At 46.6% G+C, this 21,999-nt stretch overlaps 1 protein-coding gene and 1 long non-coding RNA gene across 2 annotated transcripts; both read left to right on the top strand.

Moving 5' to 3' along the window:
• The first annotated feature begins 316 nt into the window (after positions 1–316).
• LOC131478143 (uncharacterized) lies at positions 317–4,062 on the top strand. Its single transcript, XR_009244332.1, has 3 exons — positions 317–369; positions 654–686; positions 4,048–4,062. It is a non-coding gene; the product is annotated as an uncharacterized LOC131478143 (long non-coding RNA).
• A 1,800-nt stretch (positions 4,063–5,862) lies between these two features.
• Positions 5,863–8,980, top strand: MFAP5 (microfibril associated protein 5). The gene is made up of 3 exons (XM_012930139.2): positions 5,863–6,025; positions 6,552–6,625; positions 8,681–8,980. The coding sequence occupies exons 2-3, from the start codon at positions 6,562–6,564 to the stop codon at positions 8,791–8,793; spliced, it is 177 nt and encodes a 58-aa protein (XP_012785593.2). The 5' UTR covers positions 5,863–6,025; positions 6,552–6,561; the 3' UTR covers positions 8,794–8,980.
• The last annotated feature ends 13,019 nt before the right edge of the window (positions 8,981–21,999 follow it).

Below are 21,999 nucleotides of genomic sequence, written 5' to 3'. Positions count from 1 at the left end.
TGGCACAATGCATTGGGACCCTGCACCCGCGTGGGAGACCTGGAAGAGGTTCCAGGTTCCCGGCTTCGGATCGGCATAGCACCGGCCGTTGCGGCTCACTTGGGGAGTGAATCATTGGACGGAAGATCTTCCTCTCTGTCTCTCCTCCTCTCTGTATATCTGACTTTGTAATAAAATAAATAAAAAATCTTAAAAAAAAAATCCTGCCTGAAAGTCACCAGCCCCCGGAGGTATTACAAGCCCGCACGGTCAGTTGCCCTTATTGGGAATACTCGGGTGGGAGAGCTGATAACTTAGTTTTATGATTTTTTTTTTCAGATGATGATGATGCAACTCAAGTGACTCTAGAAACCTTCACTGATGACCCTAGTAAGTGACCCCGTTTTGTTCTTTGAAAAGATGACAAGGTAATAGATAGCCTGGAAGCGGGTCGTTGGGTGCTGTGAGTTCACGAGGAGTTCCACGGCCCCTGCTTGGCCGCTGTCCGTGTCAGCGCACCCCGTGCTGTTGTCTCCTCCGACACTGTCTTTGGTCATCCCAGCACCACGTGCTCTCATTGCAGCTTCCTGGCCGGTCTCCTCTTAGATCATCTTCATGCTTGCTTGGTTACCTCCTCTCTGCTCTGCTCATGCCCTGTCATGTACCTTTTTCAGATCTGGTGAATGACCCTGCTACAGACGAAACAGGTGGGTTTTCCTGCTGTTCTTTCGAAAGTGGCCTGACAAACATGATGGAGAGAAGGGCTCTGGGAGTGTTCAGGCACAGTGGGACAAAAAGAGAGGGAGAAAAATGCATTTCTAGCTAAAACAAGGCATGGATAATAAGAGCTTCTAAAAATTAGTTCAATATCAATAGAACTCATATTCCTGGGGTGGGGTGGGGGGAAGGAAGTATATTGACAATTCCTTGGATTCATCTTATACCCTCAGACACAATACACCAACCCGGCCATGGACTTGGTCTTGCCCTGGTACCTCCATTCTCCCTTTTCCTCCTCTGCCTTTCCCCCCTTGCAATTCAAAGCCTGCCTCACACCTGCTGTTTTGTGCCTTTTCAGTTCTGGCTGATATCGAACCTTCTACAGATGACCTGGGTGAGTTCAGATCTGGGACCCAGGCCACCAGGGCCATTTTAGGCTTTTCCCAGCGCTCAAGTTGTCTGTTTCCAAACCTCCTATAGGGACAGCAGGGACCCAATTCCTTGAGCCATTGCCTCCCAGAGGCCAGAAGTCAGATTCTAGAGCAGAACTTCATTTGATTGATTGATTTTTCTAAAGATGCATTTATTTCTTTTGAAAGGCAGAGTGACAGTAAAAGATCTTCCACTGGCCGGTTCCCTCCCCAGCTGCAGTGGCCTACACTGGGAAAACTGGAAGCCAGAATCCAGGAACTCCAGCTGGGTCTCCCATGTGGGTGGCAGGACCCAAGCATGTAGGTCATCTTACTCTGCTATGCCATCAGTACGTACCCAGAGCAGAAGCAGAGCAAACGGGACTTGAACCTGCACTCATACGGAGTGCTGGGATTGCAGGCAGGTGCAAACTTGCTGTACCACGAAGCTGATCCCTAAAACTTACTTACCTCCTTAAGATTTTTTTTTCTTGGAGAGGGAGTCCAACAAACAAGGTAGACAAACAGATAAGTTTGTTTAGTTCCATAACATGCATCAATCAAGATAAGCATCAAGAGTTCTTGGCTTTTGTTCAGCGCTGGGGATTACAAGCAGCTCCTATGGAAAGCATAGCATGACACTCCCTGAAAGACAAATGCAAGTGGACCAAGCGATTAAAATAGGGACCAACTTTGAGGATTAAAAAAAAAATCTGGACAAATGGCTTTGGATGCAAATGGAAACCATCCAGAGAGGACTTTGTGAAAAGGAAGGTTTTGATCATTATCTGTGCCTTGAAAAGGCCACACCTGCTTCCCATCCCTGCGCCCCTCCTGCTCTCCCCCAAGACCATGTGGAGAAGTAATTTGATTGTGAGCAGCCTGGAACTTGGAAAGCCAGTCAGTGCCCATTAGAAATGGCGGGCTGAACTGAAGTAGGGGTAGTGAAGACTGGGTGTGATGTCAAGATTCTTCGATGTGTCCATTGGGCAGACAGTGATACTATTCACTGAAGAAGTGAAGGATTGAATTTGAAGGATCTTTGGGAAATCCACAAGGACCTCCATTGAAAGACAGTTGGATTTCTAGATCTGGAGTTTAGGAGGAAAATCCAGGCTAGACATACGGTATATATATATCTATCTATATATGTCTATATATAGATATATAGACATATTAGTGTATGGGAGAGTACTTTAAAATTCCTTGAAAGATGAAATTAAAAGATTAATTTATTTTGGTGCAAAAATTAATGATTGACTGATTTGAGAGGTTATAGAAACAAGAAACAGATCTGCCATCTGCTGGCTTACTCCCCAAATGCCCATAATGGTCAATGTTAGACCAGGGCAAAGCCAGGAACCATGCGGCTGGCCTAGTGGCATAGAGTAACCACTGGCAATGCCAGCATCCCATTTGGGCACTGGTTAGCGTCCCAGTTGCCCCACTTCTGATCCAGCTCCTTGCTAAAGGCCTGAGAAAAGCAGCAAAGGATGACCCAAGGGCTTGAGTCCCTGCCACCCATGTGGGAAACCTGGGGGAAGCTCCTGGCCCCTGGTGTTGGTCTGGCCCAGGCTTAGCCATGGAGGAAAACCTCTGTCTAACTCTGCTTTTCAAAAAACAAAACAACAAAAACAAACAAACAAGAAAAACCCATGTCCTTAGGGTATAAATTGTCACCTGCTACCTCCTTGGGTATGCATTAGCAGCAAGCTGCAGAAAGCACAGCTGGACCCAAGTATGGGGTACTCTGATACAGCTGCAGGCATTCCAAGTGGTACCTTAACTGCCGTGCCAACTGCCTGCCCATACTTGGGTGCAAATTTGAAATCGCATGTATATAAGGGGCCTTGAAAAAAAATCACATTATTAAAAAAAACATGCATGGGTTCCCATGTTTTTGGCACCAAAATAATTCTTTGCTTTAATTCCATTTGCCACATTCTAAGGTCCCCAGTGGTTTTGCCTTGAAACCATGACTCCATGAGATCACCTGTCATAAACCCTGTTATCCGCCTAGCGGTGTTTGCCTGTGTAACTCCCCCAGCCAGTTCATTCCCTCAGCAGTTGTGTGACTCCACGATTAGTTCCCCAGTCTACAAAGTAGGCATGTGTATAGCTTGCCTCTGGGTCGGCCTTGGCTGTGGATATGGCTTTCTTCACTGTTTCTTACCCAATGTTTATCAAAGAACCCAAGATGAGTTACTAATTCTAAAGAGAACAACCTTTTTTTAAAGACTTATTTTATTTTTATTGCAAAGTCAGATACACAGAGAAGAGGAGAGACAGAGAGATCTTCAGTCCGCTGCTTCACTCCCCAAGCGACCACATCGGCTGGAGCTGAGCCAATCCAAAGCCAGGAGCCTCCTCCAGGTCTCCCTCGCAGGCACAGGGTCCCAAGGCTTTGGGCTGTCCTCAACTGCTTTCTCAGGCCACAAGCAGGGAGCTGGATGGGAAGTGGGGCCTCTGGGATTAGAACTGTCTCCCAAATGAGATCCCTGTGTGTGCAAGGGGAGGAGTTTAGCTACAAGGCTACCACAATGGGCCCAAGAGAACAACTTTTTATGAGCAGGCAGGTCTACCAGACACTCTTTTCTCTCCCTGGCTGTAGAATGAAGCTTTTCTGGTCCCATGGCTCTTTGCCTTGTGCTCTTAATACATTTACTTATCAGCCACATTGAAGATGCTTGTGACACAATGAACTTCCTAGTCTTCTAAGAGAGACAGGAGAAGCCAGTGCTCACTCCAGGGCCTGAATCTTCCATCATGTGTGCCACCTGAGCCGATGCGAGTCTCCATTTTGAAGCTACTAGAACAATGATGAACTCACGTATTCTCTTCCCTCTCTCCAGAGGGCAGGAGTCCTGTGTAACATGACGAATACAGGGGTAATGACGTCTAGAATTCACTTTAACTGAGTAAACTTTCTGCCTTCCAGCTTCACCGGCTGACAAAAATACCAGCGCAGGTATGATGATCTCTGTGTGTCTTTCCTCAGGTTTTTTTTTTTCTTCCTGTGGATTTCTCCCTCATTCCTTCATCCGGTGCAGTGTGTAATTCACTTCCAATTCCTTCTCAACGAATATATTGGATGCTCTTTAGTCTCTTCCTTATGTCTGTCTTTCTTTCTTTCTTTCTTAAGATTTATTTTTATTGGAGAGGAGGACAAAGAGAGGAAGATCTTCTGTCTGTTGACTCACTCCCCAAGCAGCCACAATGGCTGGAGCTGAGTCGATCCGAAGCCAGAAGCCTGGAGCTTCTTCTGGGTCTCCCACGTGGTGCAGGGTCCCAAGACTTTAGGCAGTCCTCAACTGCTTTCTCAGGCCACAAGCAGGGAGCTGGATGGGAAGTGGGGCTGCCAGGATTAGAACCGGCGACCATATGGGATCCCAGTGTGTGCAAGGCGAGGACTTTAGCCACTAGACTATCACACCGGGCCTTTTTTTTTTTCTTTTTAGAAGATTTAAACTCTGACAGAGGATGTGTGTAATCCCAAGATGAGGTTTAACCTGCCATATCACAATGCCCAGCTCTTATTCTTTTCTGCTTTCAAAATCCATGAACTTAGTTGAGAGAGACAGGGAAATCTTTCATTCATCAGCTCATTCCCTAAATGACTGCAACAGCTAGGGCTGGCCAAAGCCCAAGCCAGGAGCTCAGAACTCCGTCTGGGTCTCCCACATGAGTGAAAAGGGCTGGTGTACTTGATCCAGTCTCCACTGCATTCCTAGATGCGTTAGCAGAGAGCTGAATTGGAAGCATAGCCAGGGCTCCAACCAACACTCCGATACGGTATGTCAGCATTGCATAGCAGATCCTGGAGCCTCTTCCAGCTGGCCCCTCTTTCTTGTTTGTTTATTTAAATAAACTGATAGTCTGCAAGATGAGAAAACTGCTGAATGAGCCCCAAACAACTACCTCCCTAAAACAGTTTCTTTCCTCCTTCAGTGATGACTGTGTTCCGCAAGTCAGAGCACTTGATTTCAGGGACACACGTTACCACGGACTTCATGGTTGAAATTGTGTCTCCGGGCAGATGTTTAGCTTAGTGGTAAATCCCCTACTTCTGTTTTCTCCCACAACTTGACCTCCTCTCCTATCAGAGTATCAAGGTACTTGAGTACCCATATCAGAGTACTTGGGTTCAAATCCTGGCTCTGACTCCTGAGTCCCGCTTCCAGCCACCATGGCAGCAAGTCATGGAAGCAGGTGCCCTGCTCAGGTGGCGGAGTCTCTGTGACGCCCAGGGACATCTGACACAGTATCTGACCCCTGGCTTTGCTCCCAGCCCGATTCCAGCTCGTCAATCTGGGCATTTGAGGAGTGAACCAGGATTTGGGGTCTCTCTCTGTCTTATCGCTCTTTCTCTCTCTCTGGTTCTCACTATAAACATGTATATGTAAAATATGCTGACGATTCTGAGGTGCAGCAAGGGTTGAAAACAGATTGAACAGAGGAACAGTGACATGCGGCTGAGCACGGTGGTACAACGAGTTAAGCTCCCGCTTGAGGTGCTGGCATCCTATATTAAAGAAACAATGATCTTCTTAAGAATCCTCATTGATTAGTGTGGAGTTTCATAAATTCACTTAATGTTTCACATTGCCACCTGGATAAGGCTATGAAGATTTTTTTTCCCTAAAAGAGCCTTCAGAAATTATTTTATCTACTTATGCTTGCAGGTACAAAACCACTCAAATTTCCTTGTCAATGCCTTCCTCTTGCTCTGCTTTTGAAGAGAGAGGAACGTGTTCCAGTTTACAGTGCTCTGTTTCATCATTCTCTGCTTACACTGCTCCTCTTCGCATTTCCCTGTTTTCTTGGACAGAGTGCCGGGATGAGAAATTTGCTTGCACCAGACTCTACTCTGTGCATCGCCCGATCAAGCAGTGCGTTCACCAGCTGTGCTTCACCAGGTATGGGATCCCAGAGCTCCCAGGGTTCCTGTGTTCACGCCTGTCCACGAGAGCCCACAGGGAAACAGCTTTCAGTATGACCTTCTCAGCTACCTCTGCAGGTGTTGGCTAGAACAGGGTTGCGGGTTGCGGTGTAAAGGTGCTAAGCCAATAGACTCCAGCAGGTAAGTGGAAACGAGGGCTGTAAGACGTGGACTAGGAGGGAAACATGGTGTGTTGATTTATTCCCTAAGAAGAGGTTGCAGCAAAAAGACCCAACTCTGAAGGTAGAACATCATGGAAGAGCGAGTTCGATTCTAGGTGGGGAGTGCAAAGTGTCGCTAAGGAGAGTACTTAGTGCTGTTCCATCCTTTGGATTCCACTGAGGAATCTGAAATACTTAAGGACATACAGATAAAGGATAAGGCATAAAGGGAAGGGTTGGAGAAACACCAGTTGAAGAGGCTCCTCCACCTAGGCAAATCCTGCTTCTCAAGGTGCTTTTCTCGTTCTTTTTTTTTCGGCTGTGACATTGGGACTGTGGCAGCTTACGGCGTATGTACGTCATCAACAATGAGATCTGCTCCCGTCTCGTCTGTAAGGAACATGAGGTCATGAAGGGTAAGAGGATGTCTGGTTTATCAGAGAAATACATAGAAGGTGGAAGGGGGGATCCCTGAGCTTGTGGAACTGTATCCTGAAAAACAAACTCAAAAAAAAAAAAAAAAAAGAAAGAAAGAAAGAAAGAAAGAAAACAAGGAAGAGGCAAGGCAGGCAGCAAACCCAGGCGTTCTGATATGAAATGTGGGTTTTGCCTGGTGTCATAACCAAATAGACCTTGGTCACTGTTTAAAGAAAATATACGGTCATTGCTTCTGTAACAGGATTTTGTTCGAATTTAAGGGGGTGGAAGAGAGATATGTACGGGTGTGATGCTCGTGTACGCAAGGCCTGGTTTTAGAAGAGGCTCGAGCCTTCCTCCTCCACCAGCTCCTGCAAGTGCATCCTAAACACAATCCACGTAGTGTTCTTGCTATACAAGTCCAGTCCTAAGTAAAGCATTCCTAGATGCCTTGACAAGTGCACTCTCCGAAAGCGAGAAAAAGAGAATGTTTATCTGCTGTTTTACCTCCAAATGGTGGCACTAGCCAGCGCCAGGCTGAAGCCACGAGCTGTGTCTCTCACCTGAGTGGCCAGAACTCAGGCACTTGAGCCATCATCTGTGGCTTCCAGGTACCTTAGCAGGGAGCTGGATCAGAAGTGGAATAGCTGTGACTTGAACTGGCACTCCAATACAGAATGTGGGTCTTCCAAGCTGTGGATTAACTCACTGCTCCACAATGCCCAACCCATGAAGCAGCTTGAAGATCATCCCCAGGGGTTCTAAGGAAAAGTCCACCATCAGAGACAACAGAATACCAGTAACTCTGAGACACTCACACACATAGACGCACTAATTTGGAGGCAGTAAGGTTTGGATAAGGCCTATGAATTAAAAAAAAAAAAAATAACAAGACATTCAGAAATCAGTTACAATGGGGCAGGTGTTGGGGGGTGGGCAGCAGTTAAGATGTTGGTTGGGATGCTTGTGACCCGCATTGGAGTGCCTCGGAGCTCTGCTTCTGATTTCAGCTTCCTGCCAATGCACGCCTTGGGAAGCTCAGGTGACAGTTCAGGTGGATGGGTCCCTGTCAGCCCATATGGGAGACTATGTTTGGATTTCTGGGCTCCTGGCTTCAGCCTGGCTCAGCATCAACTGTTGCAAGAATTTGGAGAGCAATCCAGCAGATGGATGATGTTTCTCTCTGTGTCTCTCTTACTGCCTTTCTGCCTTTAAAATTAATAATAATAATAATAAAAATGATAGAAATCAACTATGTTGTAAACCAGTCACCAACCCTAGGAACCATTTCCAATGTTTACTGTGAATTTCAGAGGTAGAAGAATGTTGTGATGAGAATTATTACGAGGGTCCAGAATGTGTGGTTGTAGCCTGTGCGTGGTGGGAAGAAACCATGCTTCTCACCTTCCCCTTGGGCAGCCCCAGATGATGGCTGTGGTTGGTGACAACACCACAGACACTGGCCTTTATGACTCAGCAGCCTGCTCTGCACCAAGCCCGTGAGTAAGAGCTGAAGTCAACTTCACAGAAGGAAACTTGCTACTTGTCCCCATTGTTTTGTGCAAGCCACCTGCAAGGGAAACACCTTGAGATTTAGGATGAGTATTTGGGACTCTAGGCCCTTGCAAAATGACCCAGGGGACTTACTAAAGTTAGCTGTTTGCCTGTAGTAAACACCTCAATATGTACTGAATGACTGGACTTCATTTTTCTAGATCCATGATTAGAAGAATTGGGAGCTAGGTACATATAGGAAGCTACCATTTACTGACCACCTGTTCTAGCTACTTTGCATACATGATTTCATTTTAATACTCACAAATACCCTGGTTAGGTGGTATTTTAGTGCTTATTTTACAGAAGGGGATAATGAAGTTCATAACAGTTAAGAAACTTTCTAGTAAGTGATAAGTCCCTGAGAGGTGGGGAAGCTGAGCTTTGCACAGAGAGCTTTTTCTCTTCCTCCTTTTCACTGTCTCAGGATGGAGTCTCCCCTCTCCCTCAGGGCCCTGGCTCTGTTTCCTCACTCTCTTCCCGTTGTGTTCTGCTTCTAGATGAGCTTTGCCGTCAGATGGCTGGTCTGCCCCCACGGCGACTCCGCCGCTCCAACTACTTCCGGCTTCCTCCCTGCGACAATGTGAATTTGCAGAGACCCAGCGGTCTGTGACCATCAAGGAAGAGGAACGAATCCATGGGTGAGAGGAAGCAGAAATGCCTTCCTCTCCAACCATCACCAGCTAACTCATACGCATTAGTATTTCTTAAGCCAATGTCCAGCTTTTGCCTCTACTCCTTAATTTTTCACCCGGACAGCTAACATTTATCTCATTTTTTTCAATACTTAAAATACAACATGTATCATTGAATGGTTTTGCAGCTTCCCCTTATGGCGGGCATAGTGGATTAATGATGACCATCTGGTTTCTATACAAACACTCTACACACAATTTCAGAAGAGACTAGACTTTAGTGGTCTCTACAGTTGGATGTGGTAAAGACAGAGCTTAAGATATCTATCCCTGTTTATTCTGGCTGACCACAGACCTTATTTTTCTTGGAAGGTTTTTCTAAATTAGCTCCCCCATCACGTATATATTTCTCTTTATTCTTTACAAAGTTATCAGAGTGTCTGAGAGTTGCCTGGGAAAGGGAACTGTAGCTTTTGCAGTTTTTCAACACAGCCAAAATCTCTCTGCTGAGTACAGAGGCGAGGGCTAAAGAGAACGAGGGCTACTCTGGGTAGAGAACCTGGACTCACAGTAACCCAATTCAATTTTTTCAGAAGTTGTCCAGTGAGGAAGTAGGGCAGGTAAGTTATCTCCTGTTTTCTTACAAGTTTATGGCAGTGTAATTGGCACTGCAAACCCAGGAGTTCCACATCCACAGATTCAACTAGTTCTGAACTCAAAATATTTGGAAAAAAAAAATGCATCTGTACCAAAGATGGATGCGCTTTTTGTTTCCTGTCAACACAATCAAAAGTTACTAATACAGCACTTATTTTAGGTATCATCAAAAGTAAGCTGGAGATGATTTAAACATACAAGAGGATGTGGGGGGTAGATATGCAAACGTTACACCGTCTTCTTTGAGATTTGAACCTTTCGGTGTGAGAGGTAGGTCTTGGAAGGAATCCCCCAAGGATTCTGCAGGATGAATGGACTAGGGTAACCCATGTCCAAAACCAAATCAGACCACTGTGAAACCACACCCTTGGTCAGCATGTCCTTGAATTACTCCAATTTGCTCATTTTGACCACTTACCAAGGATGCAAATAGAGATATTTGTGCAAGTAGTTTCTGGAATATCCTCATTTGGGACCTAAATTTTAACAGGCAGATAGAAAGTTTACCTAATAGTGGGAGAAAATGGCATATTCCGATGTCCTGGTTCCTGGGGGAACCTGGCAGCTCTGGAAGTGTCACGTCTCCTCATTAGGTGCTGGCCTAACTTGTCTCATCTGAATGAAATGAAAAGTTTACATTTATGTTTGTCTTTAATTCTAAGATTCTCTGGATTTAAATGCATTAGTCATATTTCTTGATGCTTAATTGCAGTCTAATTCACACAGACTAGGTGAGAACGCAGTCCACAATGCAATGGGACAAAATCCTAGCATAGTGACAAATTACAACCCTTTCCTCAGCATAACTTGATAACTTCCCAAAAAATATCAAGGGAATTCAGTCGGAGTTAAGGGACAAGACACGGCTAAGAGTAGGAATGGGATCTATTCCATCTTGCTGAGCAAACTAACTAAATATGTGTTGAATCCCTACTATCAAGTAACAAGTCAGTTTCATAGGATTTACACAACTGATTAAAGAGACAGGCTACAAAAAGCCTGAGAGGAAGTCATCAGCACTCCCTGCCGTTTCTAGAATTATATGTACTCATGCATAGACGTACTCAATGTATATTGTAACCACTGTAGAGAAACCTCATAGGCACAGAATTTCAGTTCATAACAGTCATGAACCTGACCTTCCTACTGCACGTGAAACGTGGTGTGTCATTGCAAACAGGCAACACACTGAATCCCACGAGTGTATAGATTGGAAATCAAATATTTCAAAATAAAAATTTCCAACTTCCTTTTCTAAATAAAATGGTTTCCATCCAGGAAATTCTTTTGCTCTTTTATGTGTTTACAAGGAAGTTCTTAACTTGTACCAGTGTTGAAAATTGAGTACCAGTGTTGGTCACATTTTTTCTCCTCTGCTCTTCTCAGCGCCGTCGCTGCTCTTCCCACACTCCGGGTTTATTTACCCTCCTTCACTTGTGGTTCCCTTCTCCGTTTCTGCCTGTTTCAGGTCCAACAGTCTTGGTGAACTTTCACATGATTCTCACTTCTCTTTTGAATGATCAAATTTCTGTCTTTTTTATGTGTATCCATCCAGAAGAACGATAGAGATGAACAGAATTTCCATCTGCTGGTTCATGCCCCAAATGCCTGCAACAACAAGGGCTTGGCCAGACCAAAACCAAGCGCCCAGAATTCTACCCAGGTCTCTCACAAAGATGGCATGGTCCCAAGTACTTGAACCATCATTTACTGTCTCTCAGAACATACGTCAGCAGGAAGCTAAATCAGAAATGGAGTTGAAGGAGCTGGCACAATGACTCAATTAGTTAATCCTACCATTGCAAGCCCCAGCATTCCATGTGGGTGCTGATCTGTGTCCCAGCTGCTCCACTTTCCATCCGGCTTCCTGCTCATGACCTATAAAAGCAGCGGAGGATGCTCTAAAGCTTTGGGACCCTGCGCATCCACATGGGAGAACTGGGAGAAGTTCCTGATTCCTGGCTTTGGACTAGCTTAGCTCTACCATCACACACATTTGGAGAATAAACCAGCAAATGAATGGGACATTTTTCTGTCTCTCCTTTTTGTAAATCTGCCTTTCCAATAATAAATAAATAAATCTAAAAAGAAATGAAATTGAAACTTGATCCCAGACACTCTAATATGGGATGCTGGGACCCCAATTCTAATCTGCTGTGGTATAGATCCTCTCCCAAATTTCTGTTTCAACATTTTCCGTTCCAGGGCCCGGCGGCGTGGCCTAGCGGCTCAAGTCCTCGCCTTGAATGCCCCGGGATCCCATATGGGTGCTGGTTCTAATCCCGGCTGCTCCACTTTCCATTCAGCTCCCTGCTTGTGGCCTGGGAAAGCAGTCGAAGACGGCCCAAAGGTTTCAGACCCTGCACCCGTGTGGGAGACCCGGAAGAGGCTCCAGGTTCCTGGCACTGGATCGGCGTGCACCGGCCCGTTGCAGCTCATTTGGGGAGTGAATCATTAGACGGAAGATCTTCCTCTCTGTCTCTCCTTCTCTCTGTATATCTGACTTTGTAATAAAAATAAATCTTTAAAAAAAAAAAAACATTTTCCACTCCAAAGTGTTCTCAGAGTGGGTATCCAAGCCTAGTTTTTTACATACTATGTGGGATGATAAGATCCCATGTTGGGGTACCTGGGCTGGAGCTTCATCTCTGTTCCCAGTTCCAGCGAAAGAACATCCTGAGGGACAGCATGTCCTGCTTGAGTACTTGGGTACCTCCCCGCTCACGGGAGGCCCAGTCTGAGCTGCTGGCTTCCGGCTGTAGCTTGGCCCAGCCCTGGATGTGATGGCCATTAGCAAATGGGACATTCATTCTCTTTATTTCAAATAAATAACTTTTTTTTACACAAAAAAAGCATTTTACATACTTTCCAACTCTTCTTACTATGTAGCTCAACATTTCTAATTTGCTTCCTTTTTTGTTTTTAAAGATTTATTTATTTTTATTGCAAAGTCAGATATACAGAGGAGAGACAGAGAGGAAGATCTGTCCGATGATTCACTCCCCAAGTGGTTGCAATGGCCGCAGAGGAGCTGATCTGAAGCCAGGAGCCAGGAACTCCCTTCAGGTCTCCCACGCGGGTGCCGGGCCCAAGGCTTTGGCCATTTTGGGGAATGAACCAGCAGATGGAGAGTCTTTCTCTCTGTCTCTCCAGCTCTATGTAAACCTGCCTTTCCACTTAAAAAAAAAAAAATAGATCTTAAAAACAATTTGAGTAACAGCAGAAAATCATCAGACAGGTGGGTAATGAGGCTGCCAGAGACAGAGTCACACAAGACCAGCAGAGCCCAGCAGCTTGCTGAGGAGGCTTCTCGAATTTGGAACCCAAAGGGGATCGAGAAAGTCCTGAGAGGTTTGCAGGAGCAGCCTTGGGAGGCCTTGCCTGATGAAACCCTGAGGTCCTGGCGTCTCTAGCATCCTCACCCAGCAGGCAGGGAAAGTTGAGTCCTCTGTGGTCTTGCGGAGAGCAACAGGTGGCCACGCTTGTTTTCTTTCTTTCTTCCTTTCTTTTCTCTTTGCAAACCAGTCAAGCAGAGCCAGAAGCAGCAGTCAGACGGAGACTTCTGGGCAGAACCCAAGACGGAAAAAGCAGATGTTTATATAAATAGCTGGTGAGGAGCCCAGTGCTTCCTGTTCGCAGATGCAGCCCCGTTCTACCTCAAACCTTCACCTTGTTTTTTAATAACCGAGAGTGGTTTTGTGTTGTTTTTCAATTGGTCTAATCAGGTTGAGTGAAGTTCTAGTTTTTTCCTCAGCCTTGGGCCTGCACTTCGTTTTCTCTGTCCTTTCTTCTCTCCTTTTTTATTTCTTCTGTGTGTTTATCTGAACTTGCATCCGTGCTGTGCAGCTTTGGGGAATATATTATTAAATCCATGTAATAATGTGCAGAGAGTTTGTTCAAGAAGATCTCATAAATTTGTGTGAGGTTCACCTTCTTCCTTATCCCTGAAAAGTAATAAATGAAGGATGTGGGAGATTTATCAATTTTTAATTTTTTAAAAAAAGATTTATTTCTTTGTTTTGTAAAGTCAGATATACAGAAAGAAGAAGAGGCAGAGAGGAAGATCTTCTGTCCAATGGTTCACTCCAAAACTGGCCACAATGGCCAGAGCTGAGCCAATCCGAAGCCAGGAGCCAGGAGCCTCTTCTGGGTCTCCCATGTGGGTGCAGGGTCCCAAGGCTTTGGGCCATCCTCCAGTGCTTTCCCAGGCCCCACACAGGGAGCTGGATGGGAAGTAGAGCAGTCAGGATACAAACTGGCACCCATATGGAATCCCGGAGCATGAAAGGGGAGAATTTAGCCACTAAGCTATTGTGCGAGGTCCCAATTTTTAATGTTTTTTATAAAAGATGTATTTTTATTCGAATGGCGGAGTTACAGAGAATAAGAAGAGACAAAAAGAGAGAGAGAGTTTTCCTCCACCGTCTCATTTCCCAAATGGCTGCAAGGGCAGGATCTGGACGGGTCTGAAAGCAGGAGCTAGGCTCTTCTTACCAAGGTTTTCCACGTAAGTTCAGAAACCAAAGAACTTGGGCTCTTTCCTGCTGCCTTCCCAGGCCATTAGCTGTAGGCGGAACTGCTAGGACTTGAGCTGGTGACCAATAGAATGTTGGTGCCACAGGCAAACACTTAGCCTGTCACAGTGCTGACACTCACAGAGAGTGAGGGAGCCCCCAGAAGACCTCTCATTCCCCAATGGCCACTATCATTGATGCTGGGCCAGGCCAAATCCGGGAGTCTGAAACTCCATTCTGGTTTCCCACATGGGTGCCAGGGGCCCAAATGCTTGGGCCATCTTGTGTTGTTCTGCCAGGTACATTAGCAGGGAGCTAGATTGGAAGCAGAGCAGCTGGGACTCCAACCAATATTCATTTGGTTGTCAGCATTGCCAAGTGTCAGTCTAACACATAGCACCAAAAAGTATGAGAAAAATTTCTCCATGGAAAATAATCTGAATTATATTGAAGAAATTGGTGGATAGTAACACATCACAAACAACGTTGTATACTATTTCCTGACTATGTTATTCTGTCCCAAATTGCCAAACATCTGGAGTTACAATGGAAGGTAATGAAAACTGCATGGTAAACATTTCCCTCATTTGAATAAAATTATATGCAAATATCCTTCTCTTAAAAATGAATGAGACAGGAGCTAACATCGTGATGTAGTGGGTTGAGGAGCTGCCCACAGTGCCGGGTGTCAGATCAAGTCTCAGCTGCTCCACTTTCGATCCAGCCTCCTGCTTGTGGCCTGGGAAAGCAGCAGTGCATGGTCCAAGTGCTTGGAGCCTCGCGTCCATGGGGATGACCCAGAAGAAGCTCCTGAGTCCTGGTCTCAGCCCGGCGGGGCCTGGCCCAGCGTTGGCCGTGTGACTATCTGGAGAATCAATCAGTGAATGGAATCCCCCACCTCTCCTCTCTTTCTTTGTGACTCTGACTGTCCAATACATAAATTTTAAAAAATGAATGAGATTTCGCAGAAAAGGTAATAACATATATGGCTGCAAGTTTATCAAAGGCATAATATTAACATTAACATAAGAATTCCCTCAACATGTTCATTTAAAATCATGAATGGCAATACCTTGATTAGTTAAAATTTCGGATGTTGGGAGGGAACCTGTAACCTGAGACAGTCCAACAACCTTGCCCTTCTATGTTGGCACCAGTTGCCAGATATGGGAACACAAAGATCTGACATAATGCAATAATTCATATTTACTTATTTAAAAAATAATTTTATAATATTTTAGATATTGTTTGCATAGTTGAGAGGGATTTATGCCCACGCTTCCATAAGGTTCAGAGGGTCAGGCATGGAGGCAGGTGGGTGAGACAAATGTTTCAGTTTTATTTTTTCTCCTATGTCCACAGAGGAGGAAGAGCTGAGGGCGGCGCCTTGCTGTCAGCTACACCAGCACCCAGGGATGGGGGACAGTCATTTGATGACGTCCTGGAGACCCTGTTGTGGGAAAGAGTGTTTTTGATAGTTCTGTGAAAATGCTGGTTTCATTGCTCCAGGGTTGAGGAGATCTTTGCAAGGCTTATTGATTGACCAAGTCCACCTCAGTGCATCCACTGGCCCAGGAACATGCTGCAAACCTTAGCCAGGAGAATTGTCCAACCTGCTCTGCTTTCATCTTGAGGAGGCAGTTGAGTCCCCTGCTGGTCTGGCTGTCATGTGCAGCTGGACACACTGTCCATCGCATAGGCATCAGCAACCGAGAAGTCTCAGTCCTGAAGCATACACTCAAATCCCTGTGGCCAGGGTTCAAGTCCAGTGGTCAAGTCGGGGAGTTCCCCAAGAAACCTCACCTGGGTGACCTCAGATTTGACTCTTACGAGAGCCAGCCAGCACAGGGTCAAGTGCGGTCTATCACCTTCACCAACCAATGCACATACTGAAGGATGCAGCTGCCTAGACAGTTCCGACCCAGTTCCATATTTCACATGAACTGATGGGTGCTGTGGTCCAGCCCAGCCAGCCTGCCACAGACCCAGTCCTCATGCAGTGATTCCCAATAACCCCTCCACCAGGCCCCCACAACCCCAGTTTTTGCCCATGCCAGCCTCTTCTGTACCCAAGTCCAGTCCAGCTGGCATCTCATGGCCCTCATGAACACCCAGGGGTGCAGAAACTTAGCTCAGCCTGACCACCCCTAGACCCAGTCTTGTGCTCACAAGTAGTAGCTACAGCCCAGGAGGAGAGTGCCCACAGTCCTACTGCTAGGCATGCTCCTACCTCTGCATTTTGCACCTGTTAGGGTGTACTGTGGTTCAACCTGACATGATCTGCACCCAGTCCTGGCACCTGCCAGGTGGTACTGTGCCCTAACCCAGCTGGCCCACACCCATTCTGGTTCTTGGGGTACCAGTATGGCAGCCTAGCCCAGCCTAGCTTGCTCCCAGCCCCAGATCTTGTGCAGGCCAGCAGGTGCTGTGGCCCAGTCTGAGATGGCTTGCCTCCAGTCTCGGCATTCATCAACAGGTGCTATAGCCTGGCCCACTCCCAACTGCAGCTCTCATATGGTCTGTCTGGTGCTGTAGCCTAGTCTACTCAAGAACAACTTGGGAGAAACTTATCAGGGTTAAGAAGACAAAAAGCCATATAATCTTGTTATCTGTTTCGTAGTCTTACAAATGTAAAGCCTTCTGGACACATAATCTGTTAATTCTCAGAGCCGCCCATAAGGAGGGTACCTTGCCACCAGATGACAGTTGAGGCATAATTTGCCTAAGATCACTAACTGGGAAGTGCCCACTCTAAACTGGCATGGAGAGATGTCAATTACATAGAAATGAACAGGCTGATGGAGCTGTTTGGGTGTAAGCTGTCCCTCGGGATGCCTGTGTCCTGTGCTGATGTGCCTGGGCTTGAGTCTCGGTTTTGCTTCTAGTTCCAGCTTCTTGCTAAGCGGTATCCTGGGAAATACGAGGTGATGAAGGAGGCGCGCCTGGGTTCCTGCCGTCCGGGTGGGAGGCGCGCCTGGGTTCCTGCCGTCCGGGTGGGAGGCGCGCCTGGGTCCCTGCCGTCCGGGTGGGAGGCCTGAACTGATTTCCAGCCTCCAGCTTTAGCCTGGCACAACTCTGGCTGTTGTAGACAGAGAATGGAAGATCTTCATAAGTTTTTCTCTCTCCGCCTTTCAAATAAAATGGGAATACGTAGTAAATACAATCAATGGAGTGAGTTTTTTGAGATTTATTTTTGGGCTTGATGCAAAGGCTCAATAGCTAAATTTGTACTTTGCACACACTGGAATCCCACACGAGCGCTGGTTCATGTCCTGGCTGTTCTGCTTCCCATCCTGCTCCCTGCGTGTGGCCTGGGAAAGCAGTAGAGGACGGCCCAAGGCTCTGCAACCCTGCACCCACGTGGGAGACCCGGAGGAAGCTCCTAGGTTCAGATCGGCTCAGTTCTGGCCATTGCGGCCACTCGGGGGATAAACCAACAGACAGAGGATCTTTGTCATTCCTTCTCTTTATAAATCTGCCTTTCAACTAAAAATAGATCAATCTTTTTTAAAAATTTAATTTAATTTTGGGCCCGGCGGCGTGGCTCTCCTTCTCTTACACGAGCTCTCAGCGTCACAGGTGGGAACTGAACTCGCCACACCACATGGCCAGCTCCGAAACAAATTTTTATGCAATGAATCTTTCTTTTTTAAAACACGTTTATTTATTTATTTGAAAGGCAACATTACAAGCAGGAAGGCCAAGAAGTCCATCCAGATCTCCCATGTGGGTGCAGGGCTCCGGTACTTAGGTCATCTGCTGCTGCTTTGCTAGTGCAGGGAGCTGTATTACACCTGCAATGGCTCATACTCAAACTGAAGCTACTATGGGATGCTGGTGTCCCAGGCGGCTGCTTAACCTTCGCGGCCACTATGTAATCCTCTAGGGAATGGATTTTTTAAAAAGATTTATTTATTTTTTTATTGGAAAGTCAAATATATAGAGAGGAGGAGAGACAGAGAGGAAGATCTTCCACCCGATGGTTCACTCCCCAAGTGACTGCAATGGGCTGGTGCTGCGCCAATCCGAAGCCAGCAGTCTCTTCCAGGTCTCCCATGCAGGTGCAGGTCCCAAACCTTTGGGCCATCCTCAACTGCTTTCCCAGGCCACAAGCAGGGAGCTGGATGGGAAGTGGAGCCACCGGGATTAGAGCTGGCACCCCTAGCGCATGCAAGGTGAGGACTTTAGCCGCTAGGCTACCGTGCTGGGCCCTTTCGATATCTTTTTTCCCTACAGTGACATAGATTTTTTGTTGTTGTTGTCATTTCCAGAAAATGATCAGCATGCCAGCAGTGCTTTAAGTGACATTGAAAATGCCTTATGTTTCCTCTTGTTAAGAGACAGCGAGAACCATCCTTGAGTCGCACACACACCTGTAGCCTTCTGTTCCCCAGACACCTGTTGTTGGACCTGGGCCTCTGGGACTTCCCACTGAGAGCTCAGGTTCTTTCCTCCGCTTCTCGTTTCTGTTCTTTCTCTTCTATGCCCTGGCCGCTCCTCTCCTCTGCCCCCTTTCTCTACGGACTTCAAGGGCAGGCAGCGAACCTGCAGGAAGAGCATCCCATCATCCTTTGCAGCCTTTTTCTGGCCATTCAGTTCCTAGAAGTCTCAGAGTTAATCAGAATTGAAAAAAAAATCGAGGTGGCACTGAGATACCACGAAACTAACATTTTTAGGCATCCGGTTCAGTGGTGTTCATTATATGCACAGACACCATGGCACTACTCCCACAATTCTTCCTCACCCTAAAAAATAACCCATCGCCTCATTCCACCCTCCCTCCACGTGGCTTCAGTCTGAAAGGTTTTCTGCTCTCCTGAATTGACAATTCTTGATATTTCAGAAAAATGGAAGCAGAAGACATTTCGCAATCTTTGTATCTGGCTTAATCAAGATTTAAAAAAATAGATTATTTGATTTCTTTGAAAGGGGACCAAGAGAGAGAGGAGAGACAGCAAAGATCTTCCATCTGATGGTTCATTGCCCAGCTGCCCACAGGAGCCAGCGTTGGGCCCGGCCCAAAGCAGGAGCCGGAACTCCAGTGTGTGAAGCACGGGCATCATCCGCTGCCTCCCATGGCATACATGGGCAAGAGCCAGGACTAGATCCCAGGCACTCTGGTATGAAATACAGGCATTCTAAGAGGCATTTAGGAGACAGTTACAGAGAAAAGGAGAGAGGCGCAGAGAGAGAGAGAGAGAGAGACCCCAGATGACTCAAAGGCCAGGGGTGAACCAAGTCACAGCCTGGAATCTGAAACTCCATCCGGGTCTCCCGCAAGGGTACAGTGCACGTTGGAGCATGAATTTTCCGCTGCCTTTTCAAGATCATTAGCAAGGACTGGAACTGGCATCCCTAAGGGATTCGTAACTGACTAGGCCACAGTGCTGGTTCCCTCAAGGATTCTGCATGTAACCAAATCAATAAGGATTACAACTTGATGTAGTAGCATCTAAACATTATAAAAGAGAAACAATGGGGCCCGGCATGGTAGCACAGTGGCTAAAGTCCTCGCCTTGCTCACACCAGGATCCCATAGGGGAGACAGTTTTAATCCCGGCAGCTCCACTTCCCATCCAGTTCCCTGTTTGTAGCCTGGGAAAGCAGTTGAGAACGGCCCAAAGCCTTGGGACCCTGCACCCACATGAGCGAACCAGAAGAAGCTCCTGGCTCCTGGCTTCGTATTAGTGCAGCTCCGGCTGTAGCGGCTTCTTGGGGAGTGAATCAATGGATGGAAGATCTTCCTCTCTATTTCTCTTCCTCTCAGTATATCTGACTTTCCAATAAAAATAAAATAAATCTTGAAAAAAAAAAAAAAAGAAGACCAGCAATGACCAGAGCCCAGTATGACAGCTAAGTGGTTAAAAACTCACCTTGCATGTGTCAGAATCTCATATGGGCTCCAATTCCAATCCTGACAGCCCTGCTTCCTATCCAGCTCCCTGCTGTTGTGGCCTGGGAAGGCAGTGGAGGACGGCCCAAGTGCTTGGGACCCTGTACCCATGTGGGAGACCTGAAAGAGGCCCCTGGCTCCTGGCTTCGGATCAGCTCAGCTCTGGCTGTTACGGCCACTTGGAAAGTGAACCAGAGAATGGAAGATCTTTATCTCAGTCTCTCCTTCTATTTGTAAATCTGCCTTTCCAATTAAATAAATCTCTTTTAAAAAGAAAAGAAAGGAAAGCCAAAGACCAACCAGCACAGGTTTCAGAAAAGAGAACCAAAGAGGAAAAGTTTGCTCATGTGGTTCCAAGGCTTCCTAAAGCAGGGCAGCCTAGCTGCGAGGACTGATGGGAAATGTTCACACTAAACGCCATCCTGCAAGTAATGCTTTGCTTCTACTGTGCTGTATTTTCTTTCTTCCTTCCTTTCTTTTCTTTTCTTCTCTCTTCTTTTCTTTTCTTTTGTGTTTATTGGAAAGTCAGATGTATAGCGCAGAGGAGAGACAGAGAGGAAGATCTTCCATCCGATGATTCACTCTCCAAGCGGCCACAACGGCTGTAGCTGTGCCAATCTGAAGCCAGGAGCTAGGAGCCTCTTCTGGGTCTCCCACGCAAGTCACAAGCAGGAAGCTGGGTGGGAAGCAGGGCTGCAGGGATTAGAACCAGTGCCCATATGGGATCCTGGCACGTTCAAAGTGAGGACTTTAGCTGCTAGGCTATTGCATAGGGCCCTACAGTTTGTACTCTTGTACCACCTTGTCTTCTAAATACATCAGCTATTCCAAGATATTGATTACGTTATTGCTAACTCTTCAGCAAGAGAGTCTTTTTTCCATTTGCTGAGCCCCAATGTTCATGTCTGAAAAAGGAAGAACAGCAGTTCCCATCTCTTAGACTTCAATGAGATAATATGTGCAGTGCGCCTAACACAGAACCTTGCCACAAAGTACATTTACAAGAGAAGTTAGCTAATGTTAGTGTTGTTGTTCATTCACCTGTTACACACAGAGAAACAGCTAACACAATGTCAAATAACACACGCAAAGACAAGCAGAGGTGGTGGATAACAAAGAGAAGACACAGAGCACAATCCTACGTGTGCGGGGCGGGGAGCAACAGCGGGGTAGCCACTTGGGACACCTACATCCCACGGTTCTGGGTTCGAGGCTACATTTCACTTCTGCTCCAGCTTCCTGGGATGTGCACGCCGGGAGACAGCCGACAGCAGCTCAGGTTCTTGGGTCCCTGCCTGCTGTGTGGAAGGTCCCGAGTTCTGCCTGACCCAGCTCTGCCTGTTGCAGGTATATGTGGGAATAAACCAATGAGCAATGCCTGTATCTGCTCCTCCACCCTTCAAGCCAAGCGAAATTAAATAAAAAGATGTACACTGATTGTATAACCCATTCCCATCATTCATGCTGTCTTTTTATGTGCATGATCACATATGCATGAAGTATAGAAGCTCATTTTTTTTCCCCCATTGAAAATAATTCTTGCTGCTTTAGTTCCCGGTCTAGTTCTAGGCTTTTGATAAGTGCTTGTTTACTGTTCTGTCATCCTCGAAGAGTCCTGGGCAGGTGCTGCCCTGCAGGAGTGGAGTGAGTAATTCCTGTCTGTGTTTCAAACCTATCCCTTCACCTCTTCACACCCCAGAAAAATTCAGTGATGGGGGCTAGCAGTCAACTGAGAAAAACAAAAATGGTGGAATGCAGAAGTTGAAGCACTCCAAAACCCACAGTGTTACCCACACTCACCCCTTTTAGGGTTCTTTTAAAAACAACCAAGTATCGTATTGAACAATCTCCTGGGCGGCTCAAAATAGCAGCCTGCGGGATCGTTGTCTTCCCACCCAGGCTCTCAGCAGCGCACGCCCTGGAGACTTCCCAGGGAGAACGAAACTTGACCGTGGGTTTTTCATGGTGATGAAGTGGTGCGAGTCCAGGTGTCCAAAACTTAACCCAGCTGCCAGCAGCCCACTTTCCAAGTCACGTTGTTTTTGTGAAACATCAACGCACCAGGCTAAACTGTGGTTTTTCAATAGAAGCCGGTGAGGAGAGAGGGCAGGTAGAAAGGA

Source organism: Ochotona princeps, chromosome 27 (assembly GCF_030435755.1).
Source record: "Ochotona princeps isolate mOchPri1 chromosome 27, mOchPri1.hap1, whole genome shotgun sequence".
NCBI classification, from domain to species: Eukaryota; Metazoa; Chordata; class Mammalia; order Lagomorpha; family Ochotonidae; genus Ochotona; species Ochotona princeps.
This window is presented reverse-complemented; position numbering and strand designations above follow the sequence as displayed.